The sequence below is a fragment of the Heterodontus francisci genome, chromosome 6 (assembly GCF_036365525.1).
Source record: "Heterodontus francisci isolate sHetFra1 chromosome 6, sHetFra1.hap1, whole genome shotgun sequence".
NCBI lineage: Eukaryota > Metazoa > Chordata > Chondrichthyes > Heterodontiformes > Heterodontidae > Heterodontus > Heterodontus francisci.
The window spans coordinates 4,921,590-4,941,054 of record NC_090376.1 but is presented as its reverse complement, the minus strand read 5'-3'; the positions used below and the strand labels follow the sequence as shown (position 1 = coordinate 4,941,054).

Sequence of the window (19,465 nt, the reverse complement as noted above, 5' to 3'; positions counted from 1 at the left end):
CCTAGTCTCAGTCTCTCCCTCCCTCTTGCAGCAGTCACACAGCCTGCAGCCTCCAACTTGTGCACACAGCAACAGTCAGCTGCACCTCGTTGATGCACTCAGGCTCCCAAATCAGAGAGCAGCCAATCCCAGTGCTGTACCTGTCCTGGGAGTGTTTGATGGGGACAGTACAGAGGGAGCTTTACTCTGTATCTAACCCCATGCTCTGCTTGTCCTGGGAGTGTTTGATGGGACTGTATAGAGGGAGCTTTACTCTGTATCTAACCCCATGCTCTGCTTGTCCTGGGAGTGTTTGATGGGACAGTGTAGTGAGAGCTTTACTCTGTATCTAACCCCATGCTCTGCTTGTCCTGGGAGTGTTTGATGGGACAGTGTAGTGGGAGCTTTACTCTGTATCTAACCCCATTTTTTTTTTTTTTTTTTTTTTTGTAGAGGGAGCTTTACTCTGTATCTAACCCCTGTTTTTGTACCTGTCCTGGATGTGTTTTATGAGACAGTGTAGAGGGAGCTTTACTCTGTATCTAACCCCCGTTTTTGTACCTGTCCTGGATGTGTTTGATGGGGACAGTGTAGAGGAAGCTTTACTCTGTATCTAACCCCCGTTTTTTTTTTTTTTTTTTTTGTGACCTTTATACCCCAGGCCCCTTTTATATTTTTCATGTCAAGGGGGCCTTTATCCCTCAGGCCCCCTTTATGTACATATTTACAGTTTTAAAATAACTTTATTAAAACAGATAAATAAACAAAAAACTCAAATTAAAATGCCATTCTCGGCGTCGACGATGCACTCCAGTCCCTGCGGTGCCCACCGGTCGCGGAAGGCCTCAAGCGTACCGGCGGACACCGCATGCTCCTTTTCCAGGGACACCCGGGCGCGAACGTAACCGCGGAAGAGGGGCAGGCAATCGGGGAGGATGGACCCCCCGACGGCCCGCAACCTGGACCTGTGAATTGCCACCTTGGCCAGGCCCAGGAGCAGACCGACGAGGAGATCCTCCTCCCGGCCCAAGCCCCTCCGCACCGGGTGCCCAAAGATCAGGAGCGTGGGACTGAAGTGCAGCCAGAATTTGAGGAGCAGCCCCTTCAGATATTCAAACAGGGGCTGCAACCTCGCACACTCCGTATAAATGTGGAACACGGACTCGTCCAGGCCGCAGAAAGTACAGGTGGCCTGGGAGTCCGTGAACCTACTTAAAAGCCTATTGCACGGGACTGCTCTGTGCAGCACCCTCCACCCCAGGTCCCCGATGTAAAGGGGGAAGACTCCCACGAAGAGAGACCTCCATCGGGGTTTCCCCTCGCCGCCAGATGGCAACGCAGACCGCCAGGGCGTGTCCGGCCGGCTGACGAGGGCGAGGAAGTGGAAAGTGTGCAGGAGCAGCCCGTACAGGAAACCCCTCCGCGCCGATTGGAATGGCACGGAGGGCATTCCCGAGAGGCGGCTCGGGTTGTGCGGGACCGGCTCCCGAGGAGGGTTTCGGGGCCTGGGTCCGATGAGCAGTTCCGGCTGAGCGGGGGTCAGCTCGGCCGGGAGCGCCCCGCACTCCCGAGCCCCCTCGCCACCCACAGTGAGGGGCGTCCCGAGGGTTCCGGCTACTCCTCCGCCCGCCGGACCGTCCCCGGAGTCGGCCGCCCGGACAGCCGAGGCGCTCTCCTCCGCCGGCGGGGGAGCGCCCTGACTGGAGGCGACCATGTTCCAGACTCGGAAAAGATCCCGGTAAAAGACAGGCAACTCCCTCAGAGAGGCGCGGCTAACGGACTCCACCGGGAGCTGCGTGTCGTCTTGAAGGCAGTGACACTGGCGGAAAAAATACGTCGCCAGCGCACACCATCTGGGAGGACGCTCGACGTACAGGTATCTCTGCAGGGTCCGAAGGCGGAGAGTCGCAGCCTGGGTGCGGACGCACACCAGCGACTGACCGCCCTCCTCGATCGGGAGACTCAGGACCGCGGCAGAGACCCAGTGTTTCCTCTTGCCCCAGAAGAAATCGACGAGTTTCTTCTGGATCTTGGTGGCAAATACAGGGGGCGGGGCCAAAGTGACCAACCGGTACCACAGCATGGAGGCCACCAGTTGGTTTATGACCAACGCTCGGCCCCTGTAGGAAAGCACTCGGAGCAGTCCTGTCCAGCGCCCCAGCCGAGCGGTGACTTTCGCCTCCAACTCCTGCCAGTTTGCCGGCCAGGCTTCCTCAGCGGGGCTAAGGTGGACTCCCAGATAGAGGAGGTGCGTGGTGCTCCACGCAAAAGGTGTCATCTCCTCCGGCAGGGAGTCCACCCGCCACTGACCAACCAGGAGTCCGGAACATTTCTCCCAATTGATCCTCGCGGAGGACGCGGCAGAAAAGGTCTGCTGGCAGTCGCGCATCCTCCGCAAGTCAACGGGATCTGTGATTGCGAGGAGCACGTCGTCGGCGTAAGCCGAGAGGACGACCCGCATGGCCGGCTCGCGCAGAGCCAATCCCGTCAACCTCCTGCGAAGCAGGCACAGGAAGGGCTCCACGCAGATGGTATACAATTGGCCGGACATGGGGCACCCCTGACGCACTCCTCTCCCAAATCGAAGGGGCGCCGTCAAGGACCCGTTAACTTTGACTAGACACTCTGCGGCGGCGTATAAAAGTCGGACCCGGGCCACAAAATGCGGCCCGAGTCCGAAAGCGCGCAGAGTCCCGAAAAGGTAATCGTGATCCACCCTGTCGAACGCCTTCTCCTGATCGAGGGAGAGAAAGGCGACCGACTGACCAGTCCTCTGGGAAAGATGGATCAGGTCCCGGACCAGGTGGATGTTGTCCTGGATGGACCGGCCCGGGACCGTGTAGGACTGGTCGGGGTGGATCATGTGGGCCAGCACGGAGCCCAGGCGGGTAGACATAGCCCGGGCAAAGATCTTATAATCCGTGCTGAGGAGGGAGACGGGACGCCAGTTTTTAAGCAGGCGGAGATCGCCCCTCTTCGGCAGCAGGACGATGACCGCCCTGCGCCACGAGAGGGGCATCTCCCCGGTCGCCAGGCTTTCCCCCAGGACCCGCGCGTAATCGTCCCCCAGGACGTCCCAGAACGCCCTGAGGAACTCCACGGTCAACCCATCCAGCCCTGGGGATTTGCCCCTCGAGAGCTGGTGGAGGGCGCCAGTCAGCTCCGCCAACGTGAGCGGAGCCTCCAATCCTTCGGCGCCCTCCGGGCTGACCTGCGGCAGGTCCTCCCACAAAACTCTGCGCGCATCCTCGCTGGACGGATCCGGAGAGAACAACGCACTGTAATACGTCCGGACCAGGAGGCCCATTCCCTCCGGATCCGTGATGGAGGATCCGTCGTCGGCCAGCAGCTCGACGAGCTGCTTACGGACCCCCCGCCATTTTTCCAGCGAGTAGAAGAAGGGTGAGGCGCGGTCCAAATCTTCCAGGATCTGGATCCGCGACCTCACGTACGCGCCTCGGGACCCTATGAGCTGCAGGTTCCTCAGCGCGCCCTTCTTCTCTTTGTACGCCTGCCACAGGGCCGGGTCCGCGACGGCATGACCGAGGCGGGATTCCAAGTCGAGCACCTCCCTCTCAAGGCGCCCGACCTCGGCCTCCCGCCTCTTTTTCGACCCCCTCGCGTACTCCTGACAGAAGACGCGGATGTGAGTCTTGCCCACATCCCACCATAGCCTCAAGGAGGGGAAGCCCCCCTGCTTCCTTCTCCAGTCGGCCCAGAATCGACAGAACGAGTCCCGAAATCGCACGTCCTCCAGCAGCCGGTTGTTAAAGTGCCAGTACGCTGACCCCGCCCGCGTGTGGAGCGGAGTGAACTCCGCCCACACCAGGCGGTGGTCCGAGCACGGCACCAGCCGCATGGAGGCCGCCGAGACGCGGGAGACGTACGCCTGCGAAATGTAGAGGCGGTCGATTCGCGACCCCCCTCCTCCAGACCTCCACGTGAAGGCGCTGGAGTCGGGATGGAGATTCCGCCAGACGTCCACCAAGTTAAGGGAGCTGATCAGTCCCCTCAACTTCTCCACCGACGCTTGGCCGCGCTGGGGACCGGAGCGATCTCCCACCTCGAGGGTGCAGTTAAAATCCCCCCCGAGGATGATGCACTCGCCGCTATCGATGGAGCTCAAGAGAGCGGACACTTCTTCAAAGAAGCGCGCTTGCAAAGCGCCGGGCCTGGGCGCGTACACGTTCACAAAGTGGAGCGGCACGCTACCCAGGCGAACGGCGAGGTGGAGCAAGCGGCCCGGCACTAGCTCCTTGACCCCCAAGATCTCCGGCTGAAAAGTCGGGGCCAACAAGATAGCCACCCCACTAGAAATAGGGGTGAGGTGACTCATGTAGACCCCACCCTGCCACTCCAGGAGCCAGGTGGCTTCGTCTCCCGGAACGGTGTGGGTTTCCTGCAGAAAGCTCACCGCGTATCTCCCTTCCCTAAGGACTGAGAGATTGTGAAATCTGCGGTGAGCCCCTCTGCTGCCGTTGATGTTGAGGCTGGCTATGGTTATCTTCATGTCAAAGGTACTTAAAACCCGTCACCAACAGCTCACTGTGAGGAGGGAGTGGAAGTGCACCTGGCCCTCCACTCCCCCAGCAACCCATTGAGGAACACATTAAAACGGCGCCTCTCAACCAGTTTCACGTCCGCGCGCTTGCCCGCTATCTTAAGGGCGGCACGGACGGACTGGATGATCAGCGCCAGATTCGACCAACGGTCGAGGGCCAGCTGAACTTTATTGCGGCAACCCCTGCAAGCCGCGAGGAAATCCCGGAGTTCCGCCGTGGGGACGAGAGGAGATTCGGTGGGAGGCACGAGGGACTCCACCACCTCACTGGCGATGGAATCAAGATCATCCTCCGTGCCCCGCACCGAATCCCCATCCTCCTCCGGGTCGTCACCGCCAGCGGCCAACACATCCACCACACACTGTGGGGCGGACGTCCCGGCCGCGCCAGCTGGTCCCGCCTCCGTCACGATCCCACCCCCAGGATCGATGGCGGAGGAGTCCTCTCTGGGTTCTATTGTGAAACTGGAGCCTGTAGGCACCAGCGGCTCAGGACCCCCCTCCACCTCCGTCCCCAGGGCAATGAGTGGTCCAGGGGAGACAGAAGTTCCCGACTCCGGGAAACCAGCCGGAGCCGAGATTGGAGGCGGAGGGAGGAGGCTATCTCCCGCTCCGCCAGCACCCACAGGCCCAGCAGGTGGGGCAGCATTCTCAGTTATAACTGGGTCGGGTGTCTCCTGGTTGGTGGTGGACTCCGGCTGGGAGGCCCGACCCTCTGGGGCCTCGCCCTCCCCTTCATTCAGGACACCCGACCCAGTAGCAGTGGCAGAATGGGCGGCTTCCCCAGGCTCCCCCACCACAAGCAGGGCCCCACTTACTCCTTCAGGAGGGGCCTCATGTACCGGGGCCATCCCCTCCCCTCCATCCTGAGGAATAGGGAGCACCTGCCCGGACTTTGCAGCCTTGGTGGTGGCGGTAGGGGAAACCTGGGGAACCGAAACAGGAGACAGCTCCCCTCCAACAGATGGGCCCTGCGCCTCAGGGCCCCTTGTTACCTCTGTGGAGGGGTGCCTTCTCCTCTTTTTCCCAGTTGTGTGCGGAGGCTCAGAGACCTCCATATCATCAGAGGCCTCCACCTCCACACTCTCCTTTTTTTTATTCACCCTGGGCCTGAGCCCAGCCCTGGGGCAAGTTGACTTCCCGAGATCGGGCCTTGGGCTGAGCTCAGGCTCGGGTAGTGTCACGATATCCAGGGGACGCGCCTCTCGATGTTTATTTCTCCTCCGCGCCTTCCTTCCACTTGGACGGTCACCCCCCTCCCTGCCGGAGGCCGTGAAAACCACAGCCTCCGGTACCGACTGAATGGTATCTGGTGGTGGTGTAGTGGGGGTGGGAGGAGGTGCAGCGTCGCCACCCTGGGCCGCTGAGTTGGAGTTGGCAGCCGGGAGGTTGGGGCAGTTCTTACGAACATGCCCCACCCCCTTACAGACATGGCACCGCACCCCGTCCAAGGTCCAGAAGACGCGGTAGGCCGTCCCCTGGAATTCTACATTGAAGTGGCCCTCTGTCACCTCCTCCCGCGCCAGCCGCATGAATAACTGGCGGCGGAAGGAGTAGACGTGTCGGAGGCTGTTCTCCCGAAGACCGAGCGGGACTGGGGTGAGCCCCGTCTTTACCTCCCCCAGATGGTGCAGGTGGGGAAGGAGGAGCTCACCAGGGATGAAGGGTGGGACATTGGATAAAATGAGCCTTTGCGCAGTGGCCTCCAGGGGGTCCACTGGCAGAAAGGTCCCGCCCACGGTGAGCCCCTTGCTCAGAGCCAGGGACACCGCCCGCTCGGTCTTCAGGAAAAACACTGCCTTCCCGTACATTTTAGAGGCTGCAACAATGGCCGAAGGGCCGACAACCTCGGCCATTGCTTTCACGCATGCCTCTATAGTCATGTTCGGGTGGACGTAGCTCTTGACCCCATGCTTCGTTGTTAATAAAGCAAACGGTGACGGGGCAACAGGTGCAGCTGCAGCAGCCGCAGCAGCATATGAACGGGAAGGCCCCGCCACCGGCGAAGAGGGGCTTGCCATGGGGTCTAAGAGCTACGTCCACCCCCAAGAAACAAAACAAATTTACACAATTTTTTTTAAAAAGCAAACTTTAAACAAGGTGGAGTGGGAGTAGAGGAGGATGGCGTAGGATGGTAAAGGAAAAGGGGAGGATAGGTGATTGAGGCGACTGAGTGGAGGAAGGGAGAGAAAGGCTGAAAAGGATGTTTGTTTCAACTGCCAGTTGGAGCACCTTTATCACAATTAGTCCAAACTTGTTTGTTGTCTTCCAGTTGGGGGAGGCTTCTTCGCCCGGGACAGCTGGAGCCGCCCGGTACTCTCCTCTTCTGATTTTAACAAGACAGTCTTCACCCGGGCAACTCCAGCTGTCCCGAGCAGGCAGTTGGGGTGGGGAGGGAGCTCCCTGTGTGCAAACACCAATACAAACACAGGGGCCCTTACTGGATTTGGCTGCCCCACCCCTGAGTCTTCAGACCTCTTCTCCCTCCCCCAAACAGTTTAAACTTAATAGTCTTTCAGGTGCCCTGACACCCACCTCTCCAGAAAAATTGCAGCCTTCCTTGATGGTTTCCCTCCACTCTGTATTCACCTTTCTCCAATCTCTCTCTCCAGTTGCTGCAGTTTCCACTCTGTATTCAACTTTCTCCAGTTGCTGCAGTCTCCACTCTCCACTCTGCAATTGCTGCAACACAGGTGCAGCTGCTCCCCCTGATTGCTGGCAGGAAGTGCTCCAAATTGACCAGCCAATCCCTGTGCTGTACCTGTCCTGGGAGTGTTTGATGAGGACAGTGTAGAGGGAGCTTTACTCTGTATCTAACCCCATGCTCTGCTTGTCCTGGGAGTGTTTGATGGGGACAGTGTAGAGGGAGCTTTACTCTGTATCTAACCCCGTGCTGTACCTGTCCTGGGAGTGTTTGATGGGGACAGTGTAGAGGGAGCTTTACTCTGTATCTAACCCCATGCTCTGCTTGTCCTGGGAGTGTTTGATGGGAACAGTGTAGTGGGAGCTTTACTCTGTGATGTATTGGATTTTGGACGTTCCATTTTCCATCATTGACTGTGAACATCAATGCTGGGAGTCATTGCATAATACCAGTGGCCTCAAACACTGTTTTGTGAGGTTGTACCCATTTCTCTGACACTAGTCCAGTGTTCCCCTGCTCTCAGTTACATTTTGTTGAATTTAAAGACCAGAAACAGAGCTGGAGGGACCAGGAAGGAGGCTGGGAATAGGGACTGCAATCCTGCTGAATCACAGAATTATTATAGCACGGAAGGAGGCCAATCGGCCCATTGTGTTTGTACCAGCTCTTCAACAGAGCAATTCACTTCGTGCCATTCCCCACCCTCCTGCCCTTAAACCTGTACATACTTCCTTTTTAGATAACAGTCTGGCATCTTGATTGAACCTGCCCCACCGCACTCTCAGGCAGTGCATTCCAGATCCTAACCACGCACTGAACCTGCCTCCACCACACTCTCAGGCAGTGCATTCCGGATCCTAAACACTCACTGAACCTGCCTCCACCACACTCTCAGGCAGTGCATTCCAGATCCTAAACACTCACTGAACCTGCCTCCACCACACTCTCAGGCAGTGCATTCCAGATCCTAAACACTCACTGAACCTGCCTCCACCACACTCTCAGGCAGTGCATTCCGGATCCTAAACACTCACTGAACCTGCCTCCACCACACTCTCAGGCAGTGCATTCCAGATCCTAAACACTCACTGAACCTGCCTCCACCACACTCTCAGGCAGTGCATTCCAGATCCTAAACACTCACTGCATGAAAAACGTTCTTCCTCATGTTTCTCCCATTGCTTCTTTTGCCAATTACTTTAAATCTGTGCCCTCTCGTTTTCGATCCTTTTACGAGTGGGAACAGTTTCTCTCTCTCTCCTGTCTAGACCCCTGATGGTTTTTCAAATCACCTCTCCGCCTTCTCTCCAAGGAAAACAGTCCTAATCTCTCCAATCTCTCTTCATAACTGAAGTTCTTCAGCCCTGGAATCATTCTTGTGAATCTTTTTTGTATTCTCTCCAATACCTTCACATCCTTCTGAAAGCGTGGCACTCAGAACTGGACGCAATGCTCCACCTGAGGCCAAACAAGTGTCTGAAAGATGGTCAACGTAACCTCCTTGCTCTTGTACGCTATGCCCCTATTAATAAAGCCCAGGATACTGTATGTTTTGTTAATCGCACTCAACCTGTCCTGCCACCTTCAATGACTTATGTGCATATACACCCAGTCCCTCTGCTCCTGCACCTCCTTTAGAATTGTACCCTTTATTTTGTATTGTCTCTCCATATCCTTCCTATCAAAATGAATCACTTCACATTTCTCCACATTGAACTTCATCTGCCACCTGTCTGTCCATTCCACCAACTTGTCTATGACCTTTTGAAGTTCTACACTATCCTCCTCACAGTTCACAATGCTTCCAAGTTTCATATCATCTGCAACTTTGAAGTTGTGCTCTGTCTAGGTCATTAGGGGAGGCAGTGGCATAGTGGTATTGTCACTGGACTAATAACCCAGAGACCCAGGGTATTGCTCTGGGGACATGGGTTCAAATCCCACCACAGCAGAAGGTGGAATTTGATTTCAACAACATCCAGCCGTGAATGGTGGTGGACAATTAAACAACTAACTGGAGGAGGTGGCTCCACAAATATCCCCATCCTCAATGATGGGGAGCCCAGCACATCAATGCACAAGATAAGGCTGAAGTATTTGCAACAATCTTCAGCCAGAAGTGTCAAGTTGATGATCCATCTCGGCCTCCTCCAGAAGTCCCCAGCATCACAGATGCCAGTCTTCAGCCAATTCGATTCACCCCGCGTGATATCAAGAAACGACTGAAGGCACTGGATACTGCAAAGACTATGGGCCATGATAGTATTCCACCAATAGTACTGAAGACCTGTGCTCCAGAACTTGCCGCGCCCCCAGCCAAGCTGTTCCAGTCCAGCTACAACACTGGCATCTACCCTGCAATGTGGAAAATTGCCCAGGTATGTCCTGTACAGAAAAAGCAGGGCAAGTCTAACCCGGGCAATTACCACCCCATCAGTCTACTCTCTATCATCAGTAAAATGATGGAAGGTGTTGTCGACGGTGCTATCAAGCGGCACTTGCTTAGCAATAACCTGCTCAGTGACGCTCAGTTTGGGTTCCGCCAGGACCACTCAGCTCCTGACCTCGTTACAGTCTTGGTTCAAATATAGACAGAAGAGCTGAAGTCGAGGTGAGGTGAGAGTGACTGCCCTGACATCAAGGCAGCATTTGACCGAGTATGGCATCAAGGATACCTAGCAAAACTGGAGTCAATGGGAATCAGGGGAAAACTCTCTGATGGTTGGAGTCATACCTAGCGCAAAGGAAGATGGTTGTGGTTGTTGGAGGTCAATCATCTCAGCTCCAGGACATCACTACAGGAGTTCCTCAGGGTAGTGTCCTAGGCCCAACCATCTTCAGCTGCTTCATCAATGATTTTCCTTCAATCATAAGGTCAGAAGTGGGGATGTTCGCTGATGATTGCACAATGTTCAGCATCACTGGCGACTCCACAGATACTGAAGCAGTCCGTGTAGAAATGCAGCAAGACCTGGACAATATCCAGGTTTGGGCTGATAAGTGGCAAGTAACATTCGTGCCACACAAGTGCCAGGCAATGACCAAATCTAACAAGGGAGAATCTAACCATCTCCCCTTGACATTCAATGGCATTACCATGGCTGAATCCCCCACTATCAACATCCCAAGGCTTACCATTGACCAGAAACTGAACTGGAGTAGCCATATAAATACCGTGGCCAGAAGAGCAGGTCCGAGGCTAGGAATCCTGACCACCATCCACAAGGCACAAGTCAGGAGTGTGATGGAATACTCTCCACTTGCCTGGATGGGTGCAGCTCCAACAACACTCAAGAAGCTCAACACCATCCAGGACAAAGCAGCCCGCTTGATTGGCACCCCATCCACAAACATTCACTCCCTCCGCCATTGACGCACAGTGGCAGCAGTGTGTACCATCTGCAAGATGCACTGCAGCAACACACCACGGCTCCTTAGACAGCACCTTCCAAACCCTCTACCAACTAGAAGGACAAGGGCAGCAAATGCATGGAACACCACCACCTACAAGTTCCCCTCCAAGCCACACACCATCCTGACTTGGAACTATATCGCCGTTCCTTTACTGTCACTGGGTCAAAGTCCTGGAACACCCTTCCTAACAGAACTGTGAGTGTACCTACCCCACATGGACTGCAGCCGTTCAAGAAGGCAGCTCACCACCACCTTCTCAAGGGCAATTAGGGATGGGAGATAAAAGCTGGCCTAGCCAGCAACGCCCACATCCCATGAAAATATATTAAAAAAATTAATGTATATCAGAAAAAGCAAGGGTCCAAACACTGACCCGGGGGAACTCCGCTACAAACCTTTCTGCAGCCCGAAAAACATCCATTAACCACTACTCTCTGTTTCCTATCACTCAGCCAATTTCATATCCATGTTGTTACCGTCCCTTTTATTCCATGAGCTATAAATTTGTTCAGTAGTCTGTTGTATGGCACTGTATCAAATGCCTTTTGGAAATTCATGTACACCACATCATCTGCATTTCCCTCATCAACCCTGGGTTTTGAAGTTCAATTTGACTGCAGATGTCCGTTTGTCTCTCTCTCCCTTTCTGTCAAACTCTCTCTCTTTCCTGCTTTTCCCCCTCCTTCCCTGCCACTCACTCGCTGTCCTCCCCTGCCTCTCTCCCCTTTACTCTTCCTCCCTGCCTCCCCTTTCTCCCTCCCTCTCACCCCCCTCGCCCTGACCTCTGACCTCCCTCGCCCGCACCTTTGCCTCCATCGCCCCTCTTGTGCCCTTCCCCTCCCCATCCCACCGCCCCAGCCTCCCGAACCCCCCCCTCTTGCTCCCCCCCCTCGCACTAACGCGCCCCCCGCCCCCCCCCCCCCCCCCAGCACTACTTCCCTCTCAACCTCCCCTCTCGGCCCCCACCGACTCTCGGCGCCCACTCCCACTCTCCCCCCCACCCCATGGCTCTCCTCGATTCATTCTCCCCCATCATCTCGCCACCCCCCCAGCTGTGTTGCACCCCACCCCCTCCAATATGTCCCACTCCCCCCTCCCCTAAATTTCGGACTGAGATGAGTAGAAATTTCTTCACTTCGAGGGCTGTGAATCTTTGGAATTCTTTAACCCAGAGGATTGTGGATGCTCAGCAAAAGATAGATTCTTGGACACTAAGGGAATCGAGGGATATGGGGATATTGTGTGAAGGAGTAGCTGAGGTAGAAGGTCAGCCATGATACATACAAACATATGAATTAGGAGCAGGAGTCGGCCACTCTGCCCCTCGAGCCTGCTCCGCCATTCAACCAGATCATGGCTGATCTGATTGTAACCTCAACTCCACATTCCCACCTACCCACAATAACCTTTCACCCCTTTGCTTATCAAGAATCTATCTCCCTCTGCCTTAAAAACATTTATAGACTCTGCTTCCACTGCTTTTGAGGCAGAAAGTTAGAAAGACTCACGACTCTCTTAGAGTAAAACATTTCTCATCTCTGTCTTAAATGGGCGACCTCTTATTCTTAAACAGTGACCCCTCGTTCTAGATTCTCCCCCAAGAGGACACATCCTTTCCACATCCACCGTGTCAAGACCCCTCAGGATCTTATATGTTTCACTCAAGTCACCTCTTACTCTTCCAAACTCCACAGAGTCATAGAGAGATACAGCACTGAAACAGGCCCTTCGGCCCACCAAGTCTGTGCCGACCAAGAACCACCCATTTATGCTAATCCCACATTAATCCCATATTCCCTACCATTCTCCTACCACCTACCTACACTGGGGGCAATTTACAATGGCCAATTTACCTATCAACCTGCAAGTCTTTGGCTGTGGGAGGAAACCGGAGCACCCGGCGAAAACCCACGCGGTCACAGGGAGAACTTGCAAACTCCGCACAGGCAGTACCCAGAACCAAACCTGGGTCGCTGGAGCTGTCAGGCTACAGTGCTAACCATTGCGCCACTGTGCTGCCCTCCAGCGGTATAAACTCCAGCAGATACAAGCCTAGCCTGTCCAGCATAAGACAACATGCCCATTCCGGGTATTATTCTAGTAAACTTTCTCTGAACTGCTTCCAATGCATTTACATCCTTCCTTAAATAAGGAGACCAATACTGTACACAGTACTCCAGATGTGGTCTCACCAATGCCCTGTATAACTGAAATGTAATCTTCCTACTTTTGTATTCAAGGATGTAACTAGTAGGGTTGATGAGGGGGAGCCAGTGAATGTGGTTTATTTGGACTTTCAGAAGGCTTTCGACAAAGTCCCAAATAAGAGATTAGCATGTAAAATTAAAGTGCATGGGATTGGGGGTAGTGTATTGTGATGGATAGAAAATTGGTTGGCAGACAGGAAACAAAGAGTAGGGATAAATGGGTCTTTTTCCAAATGGCAGGCAGTGACTAGTGGGGTACCACAGGGATCGGTGCTAGGACCCCAGCTATTCACAATATATATTAATGATTTAGATGAGGGAACTAAATGTAATATCTCTATATTTGCAGATGACACAAAACTGGGTGGGAGGGTGAGTTGTGAGGAGGATGCAGAGAGGCTTCATGATTTGGACAAGTTAAGTGAGTGGGCAAACGCATGGCAGATGCAGTATAATGTGGATAAATGTGAGGTTATCCACTTTGGTAGCAAAAACAGGAAGGCAGATTATTATCTTAACGGCTATAAACTGAGAGGGGAGTATGCAGCGAGACCTGGGTGTTCTCGTACACCAGTCGCTGAAGGTAAGCATGCAGGTGCAACAGGTGGTAAAAAAGGCAAATGGTATGTTGGCCTTCATAGCAAGAGGATTCGAGTACAGGAGCAGGGATGTCTTGCTGCAATTATACAGGGCCTTGGTGAGGCCATACCTGGAATATTGTGTGCAGTTTTGGTCTCCTTATCTGAGGAAGGATGTTCTTGCTATAGAGGGAGTGCAGCGAAGGTTTACCAGACTGATTGCTGGGATTGCAGGACTGACGTATGAGGAGAGATTGAGTCGGTTAGGATTATATTCGCTGGAGTTCAGAAGAAGTGAGGGGGGGATCTCATAGAAACTATAAAATTCTAACATGACTTGACAGGGTAGATGAAGGAAGGATGTTCCTGATGGTGGAGGAGTCCAGAACCAGGGGTCATAGTCTAAGGATACGGGATAAACCTTTCAGGACTGAGATGAGGAGAAATTACTTCACCCAGAGAATGGTGAGCCTGTGGAATTCGCTACCACAGAAAGCAGTTGAGGCCAAAACATTGAATGTTTTCAAGAAGGAGTTAGATATAGCATTTGGGGTGAAAGGGATCAAAGGATATGGGGAGAAAGCGGGAACAGGCTGCTGAGTTGGATGATCAGCCATGATCATAATGAATGGTGGAGCAGGCTTGAAGGGCTGAATGGCCTACTCCTGCTTCTATTTTCTATGTTTCTATGTATTCAATTCTCCTTGCAATAAACGATAAATTTCTATTAGCTTTCCCAATTACTGGCTGTACCTGCATACTAACCTTTTGTGATTCTTGCACAAGGACACCCAGATCCCTCTGCATCTCAGAGCTCTGCAATCTCTCACCATTTAGATAATATGCTTCTTTTTATTCCTCCTGCCAAAATGGACAATTTCACATTTCCCCACATTATACTCCATTTGCCAGATCTTTGTCCACTCACTTAACCTATCTATATCACTTTGTAGCCTCCTTGTGTCCTCTTCACAAGTTACTTTCCTACCTATCTTTGTGTCATCAGCAAATTTAGCAACCATACTTTCGGTCCCTCCATCTAAGTCATTTATATAAATTGTAAAATGTTGAGGCCCCAGCACTGATGCCTGCGGCACACCAGTCGTTACATCTTGCCAACCAGAAAATGACCCATTTATGCCTACTCTATTTCCTGTTAGCTCGTCAATCTTCTATCCATGCCTATAAGTTACCCCCTACACCCTGAGCTTTTATTGTCCACAATAACCTTTGATGTGGCACCTTATCAAATGCCTTCTGGAAATCTAAGTACATTACATCCACCGGTTCCCCTTTATCCACAGCACATGTAACTCCCTCAAAGAACTCCAATAAATTGGTTAAACATGACACACAACAAACAATCCATTTAAGTGGGATTAGTGCACCTTTGCTGATGGCTGTGAAGGCCAGTCCTTGAGAGGCAGGTTCTGCCGCAAATGCTGTACGTGACCCTGCCATAGACGCTGTGATCTTACTGAATGGCTGAGCAGGCCTGAGGGGCAAAATGGCCTCCTCCTGCTCCGATTGCTTGTTCTATTGTTCTCCAGCCTGGGCTGGTGGAATTTCCATAATAAAAACAAGAAATGCTGGAACCACTCAGCAGGTCTGGCAGCATCTGTGGAAAGAGAAGCAGAGTTAACGTTTCGGGTCAGTGACCCTTCATCGGAACTGATGGCCCTGCATGTTTGCCTCAGCACCTCCTCCTTTCCTCCTTGACATGAACTAGATCCGACCCCTGAGTCTCTGCTCTGGAGATAATTGCTGATCAGAATCTTTCGTCCTTGTTGGGATGATTGTGTTTTTGAAATGCAGGAATCATAATCTCTCTTCTCTCTTGTTTTTACTCTCCCTTTCTCCCTCTCCCCCGTCTCCCCATCTCCCCTCCCCCCTCCCTCGCTCCCCCTCCCTCTTTCCCCAGGAGAGGACTTCTCTGAGCTGGAAGCGCAGGCTCTTCACCTTCAATCTGAGCTCGTTTGTGATTGCTATCTGCTTCTACTTCCGACACAACGCATACTGTGAGAGTGGAGGTGCGAGAATCACACAGACACTTTTTTGTTTGTTCTTGGGATGTGAGCAACGTTGGCAAGCCCCGCAGTTACTGCCCATTCCAAATTTGCCCTTGGGAAGGTGGTAGTGAGCTCGTTCTGGAGCACAGTTCTTTAGTACTATTGCCGGAATATTGTCAGGGCCCATAGCTTTTGCAGTATCCAGTGCCTTCAGTCATTTCTTGATAGCACACGGAGTGAATCGAATTGGCTGAAGTCTGGCATCTGTGATGCTGGGCACTTCAAGAGGGGGCCGAGATGGATCATCAACTCGGCACTTCTGGCTGAAGATTGGTGCAGATGCTTCAGCGTTATCTTTCGCACTGATGTGCTGGGCTCCCCCATCATTGAGGATGGGGATATTTGTGGAGCCTCCTCCTTTGGTTAGTTGTTTAATTGTCCACCACCATTCACGACTGGATGTGGTAGGACTGCAGAGTTTAGATCTGATCCATTGGTTGTGGGATCGCTTAGCTCTGCCTGTTGAATGCTGCTTCCACTGTTTGGCACGCAAGTAGTCCTGTGTTATACTTCACCAGGTTGACACCACATTTTGAGTTATGCCTGGTGCTGCTCCTGGCCTACCCTCCTGAACTCTTCATTGAACCAGGATTGGTCTCCTGGCTTGATGGTAATGGTAGAGTGGGGGATTTGCCGGGCCATGAGGTTACAGATTGTGGTTGAATACAATTCTGCTGCTGCTGATGGCCCACAGCACCTCATGGCTGCCCAGTTTTGCATTGCTCGATCTGTTCTAAATCTATCCCATTTAGCACCGGTGGTAGTGCCACACAAAATGATGGTGGGTATCCTCAGTTTGATGACAGAACATTGTCTCCACAAGGATTGTGCGGTGGTCACTCCTACCAATACTGTCATGGACAGATGCATCTGCGACAGGTGCATTGGTGAGGACGAGGTCAAGTAGGTTTTTCCCTCTTGTTGGTTCTCTCACCATCTGCCGCAGACCCAGTCTAGCAGCTATGTCCTTAGGACTCGGCCAGCTTGGTCAGTAGAATCATAGAACCGTAGAACGGTTACAGCACAGAAGGAGGCCATTTGGCTTGTCGTGTCTGTGCCTGCTCTCTGCAAGAGCAACTCACCTAGTTCCACTGCCCCGCCTTTCCCTGCATCCCTGCAAACTCTTTCTTTTCAGGTGCTTATCCAATTCCCTATTGAAAGCCACGATTGAATCTGTCTCCACCACACTCTCGGGCAGTGCATTCCAGATCCTAATCGCTCACTGTGTGAAATAGTTTTCCCTCTGTAGTGGTGCTACCCAGCCACTCTTAGTGATGGACATTGAAGTCCCCTACCCAGAGTGTATTCTGTGCTCTTGCCACCTTCTGTGCTTCCTCCAAGTGCTGTTTAACAGCAGTACTGATTCATCAGCTGAGAGGGTAGGGGAAAGGCGGTAGATGTTAACAAGCAGGAGATTTCCTTGCCCATGTTTGACCTGATGCCATGAGACTTCATGGGGTCCGGAGTCGATGTTGAGGACTCCCAGGGCAACTCCCTCCCGATTGTATACCATTGTGCTGCCACCTCTGCTGAGTCTGTCCTGCTGGTGGGACAGGACATACCCAGGATGGTGATGGAGAATAATAAAAACGGAAAATGCTGGAAATACTCAGCAGACCCGGCAGCATCTGTTAATATGACCAGACCTGGTAAGGATGGCAGATTTCCTTCGCTGAAGGACGTTAGTGAACCAGATGGATTCTGTATGACAATCCAGCAGTTTCATGGTCACCGTTACTGAGACTAACTTTTTATTCTGGATTTATCTAATTAACTGAGTTTAAATTCCCCAGCTACCTGGGTGGGATTAAATTTATGTCTCTGGAGCATTATTCTGGGCTCTGGATTACTAGTCCAGTAACGTATTCACTATGCTACCGTTTCACTAAGGGCACTGAGAGAGTGGATGAGAGAGTCACCTAGACACTGAGTGGGTCATAGACTGGATACACTGGATGATGCATGTTTCTGCAGGGGAAGGTGTGGGTACGGGTGGAGCTGCACACATCTTTGGTAGGGAGTGCTTGTGTCTTGTGGGATGGTCAGAGCAGAACACACACGCACCGACCTACCAGTAGACGCATCAATACTCCTCCTCAGTGTGCCTCAGTACCGTACTGGGGATCCTGGTCTGATTTTTGTGTAAAACACCAGGAAGAATCCTGCAATCACAAATGCTTTAAAGTTGAATCTGTTCTCATGATGCCCCTGATTATAAGCTGACCCCTGACCCTGTGCCTCCCCTGTCTCTCCGCAGTTTACACAGTCTTCTCGTTCCTGGAGTACTTGGTGGTTTTGTCAAACATGAGCTTCCACATGACGGCTTACTGGGACTTTGGCAACAAGGAGCTGCTGATCGGAACCCTCCCTGAGGACAAACGATTCTGAGAGGGGCTCCTGGACCCCTGTCGGCAGGGAACCGGACAATTAGACCCCTGTCTGAGGCACAAAGCAGGGGCTGTCTCAGCGGGTTAAAGGTTGCCTATTAAATGGGGAGGAGTGAGTGTGGGGGAGGGGGGCAGTGGCAGTGATGGTCACTGTGACAGTGCCTACCCTGTCAGTCCCAGAGCATAAAGGAGTGTTTGAGAGAGATTGTGAGGCTGACTGTGTGAAAGCAGCCTTTATACTGCATGCTGGGAAACTGGCGATATTTCCTGCACATTTTAAACACTAATGATGTGACATTTGATTGGGGCTCGGTTTTGCACATTTCCACTTTCACTCTGGTAGTCTGGGGATGTGATCTTCATATATTTAAAAAAATCAAATAAGTTTCTTTGATTTCTCTCTCTCTCTGTCTCTCTCTCTCTCTGTCTCTCTCTCTCTGTGTCTCTCTCTCTGTGTCTCTCTCTCTGTCTCTCTCTGTCTCTCTCTCTGTCTCTCTCTCTGTCTCTCTCTCTCTCTGTCTCTCTCTCTCTGTCTCTCTCTGTCTCCTCTTCTTTCCCCCTCCTTCCACCCCCTCCCCACCCCCCTCCTTCCACCCCCCTCCTTCCACCCCCCTCCTTCCAACCCCCTCCTTCCTTCCAACCCCCTCCTTCCTTCCAACCCCCTCCTTCCTTCCAACCCCCTCCTTCCTTCCAACCCCCTCCTTCCTTCCAACCCCCTCCTTCCTTCCAACCCCCTCCTTCCTTCCAACCCCCTCCTTCCTTCCAACCCCCTCCTTCCTTCCAAACCCCCTCCTTCCTTCCAAACCCCCTCCTTCCTTCCAAACCCCCTCCTTCCTTCCAACCCCCTCCTTCCTTCCAACCCCCTCCTTCCTTCCAACCCCCTCCTTCCTTCCAAACCCCTCTTTCCATCCCCCCCCCACCTTCTCCTTCCTCCCCTCTCTTTTCCCCACCCCCCCCTTCCCCTCTTGCTCTTCTCACTATCGGGGACTCTGAGCCAATTACCCTGTGTTTATCCCATCATCCATTTCAGTTGGGGGAGGGGGGGATACTTGATTTTTAAATACCCTAGTATTTTCTGTTCTGTAGGAGGGGTGCAGTGCAGATTCACCAGAGCTGTAGCAGGCTTTGAAGGGTTAAATTATGAGGACAGATTGCACAGACTCCAGTATAGTAGATTAACTGTGATCTAATCGAGGGTAAATGCAAATTCTTTTAATAGTGCAGTGTTGTGACCGAATTTTTGAAACATGTGTGTTGATCTGGTTGAGGTGATCTGGAGGAGAACGGTGTTAGATCCTGTCGGTGCACTGTGTGCTCTGCACAGAATCCATCTCTCTCAGGTCAGGGATTGAGATTCAATTTTGTACTGACATTTAAAATCAATTAAAATGTGTTTGTCGTGCTTTGTGTTGTGGGGTGTGTGTGTTTTCACTTGGCTTGCATTTTGGGAGTAGGTGGGGTGGGTATGTTTGATAGAGTCACGATCTCCTCCCATGATAGTTACAGATGACGAAGGCTTTCAGCCCACCTTAAATCATCCAGAACAGCCCAGTTCCCACCCTTGTTCCTGCATCTGTTCTTAAATAGTTTTGAGAGCTTTTACTTCTACCATTCTGCCCAAGAGTC

At 52.7% G+C, this 19,465-nt stretch overlaps 1 protein-coding gene across 2 annotated transcripts in view; it reads left to right on the top strand.

Moving 5' to 3' along the window:
* Window positions 1–19,235, top strand: part of pgap2 (post-GPI attachment to proteins 2) — a 58,123-nt gene extending 38,888 nt beyond the window's left edge. For both annotated transcript variants that reach the window (XM_068032995.1, XM_068032994.1), the window contains exons 5-6: window positions 15,305–15,413; window positions 17,710–19,235. In XM_068032995.1, the coding sequence (XP_067889096.1) occupies window positions 15,305–15,413; window positions 17,710–17,840 (240 nt within the window). In that variant the 3' untranslated portion in view covers window positions 17,841–19,235. The remainder of the gene's footprint in view (window positions 1–15,304; window positions 15,414–17,709) is intronic.
* Window positions 19,236–19,465: the final 230 nt, after the last annotated feature.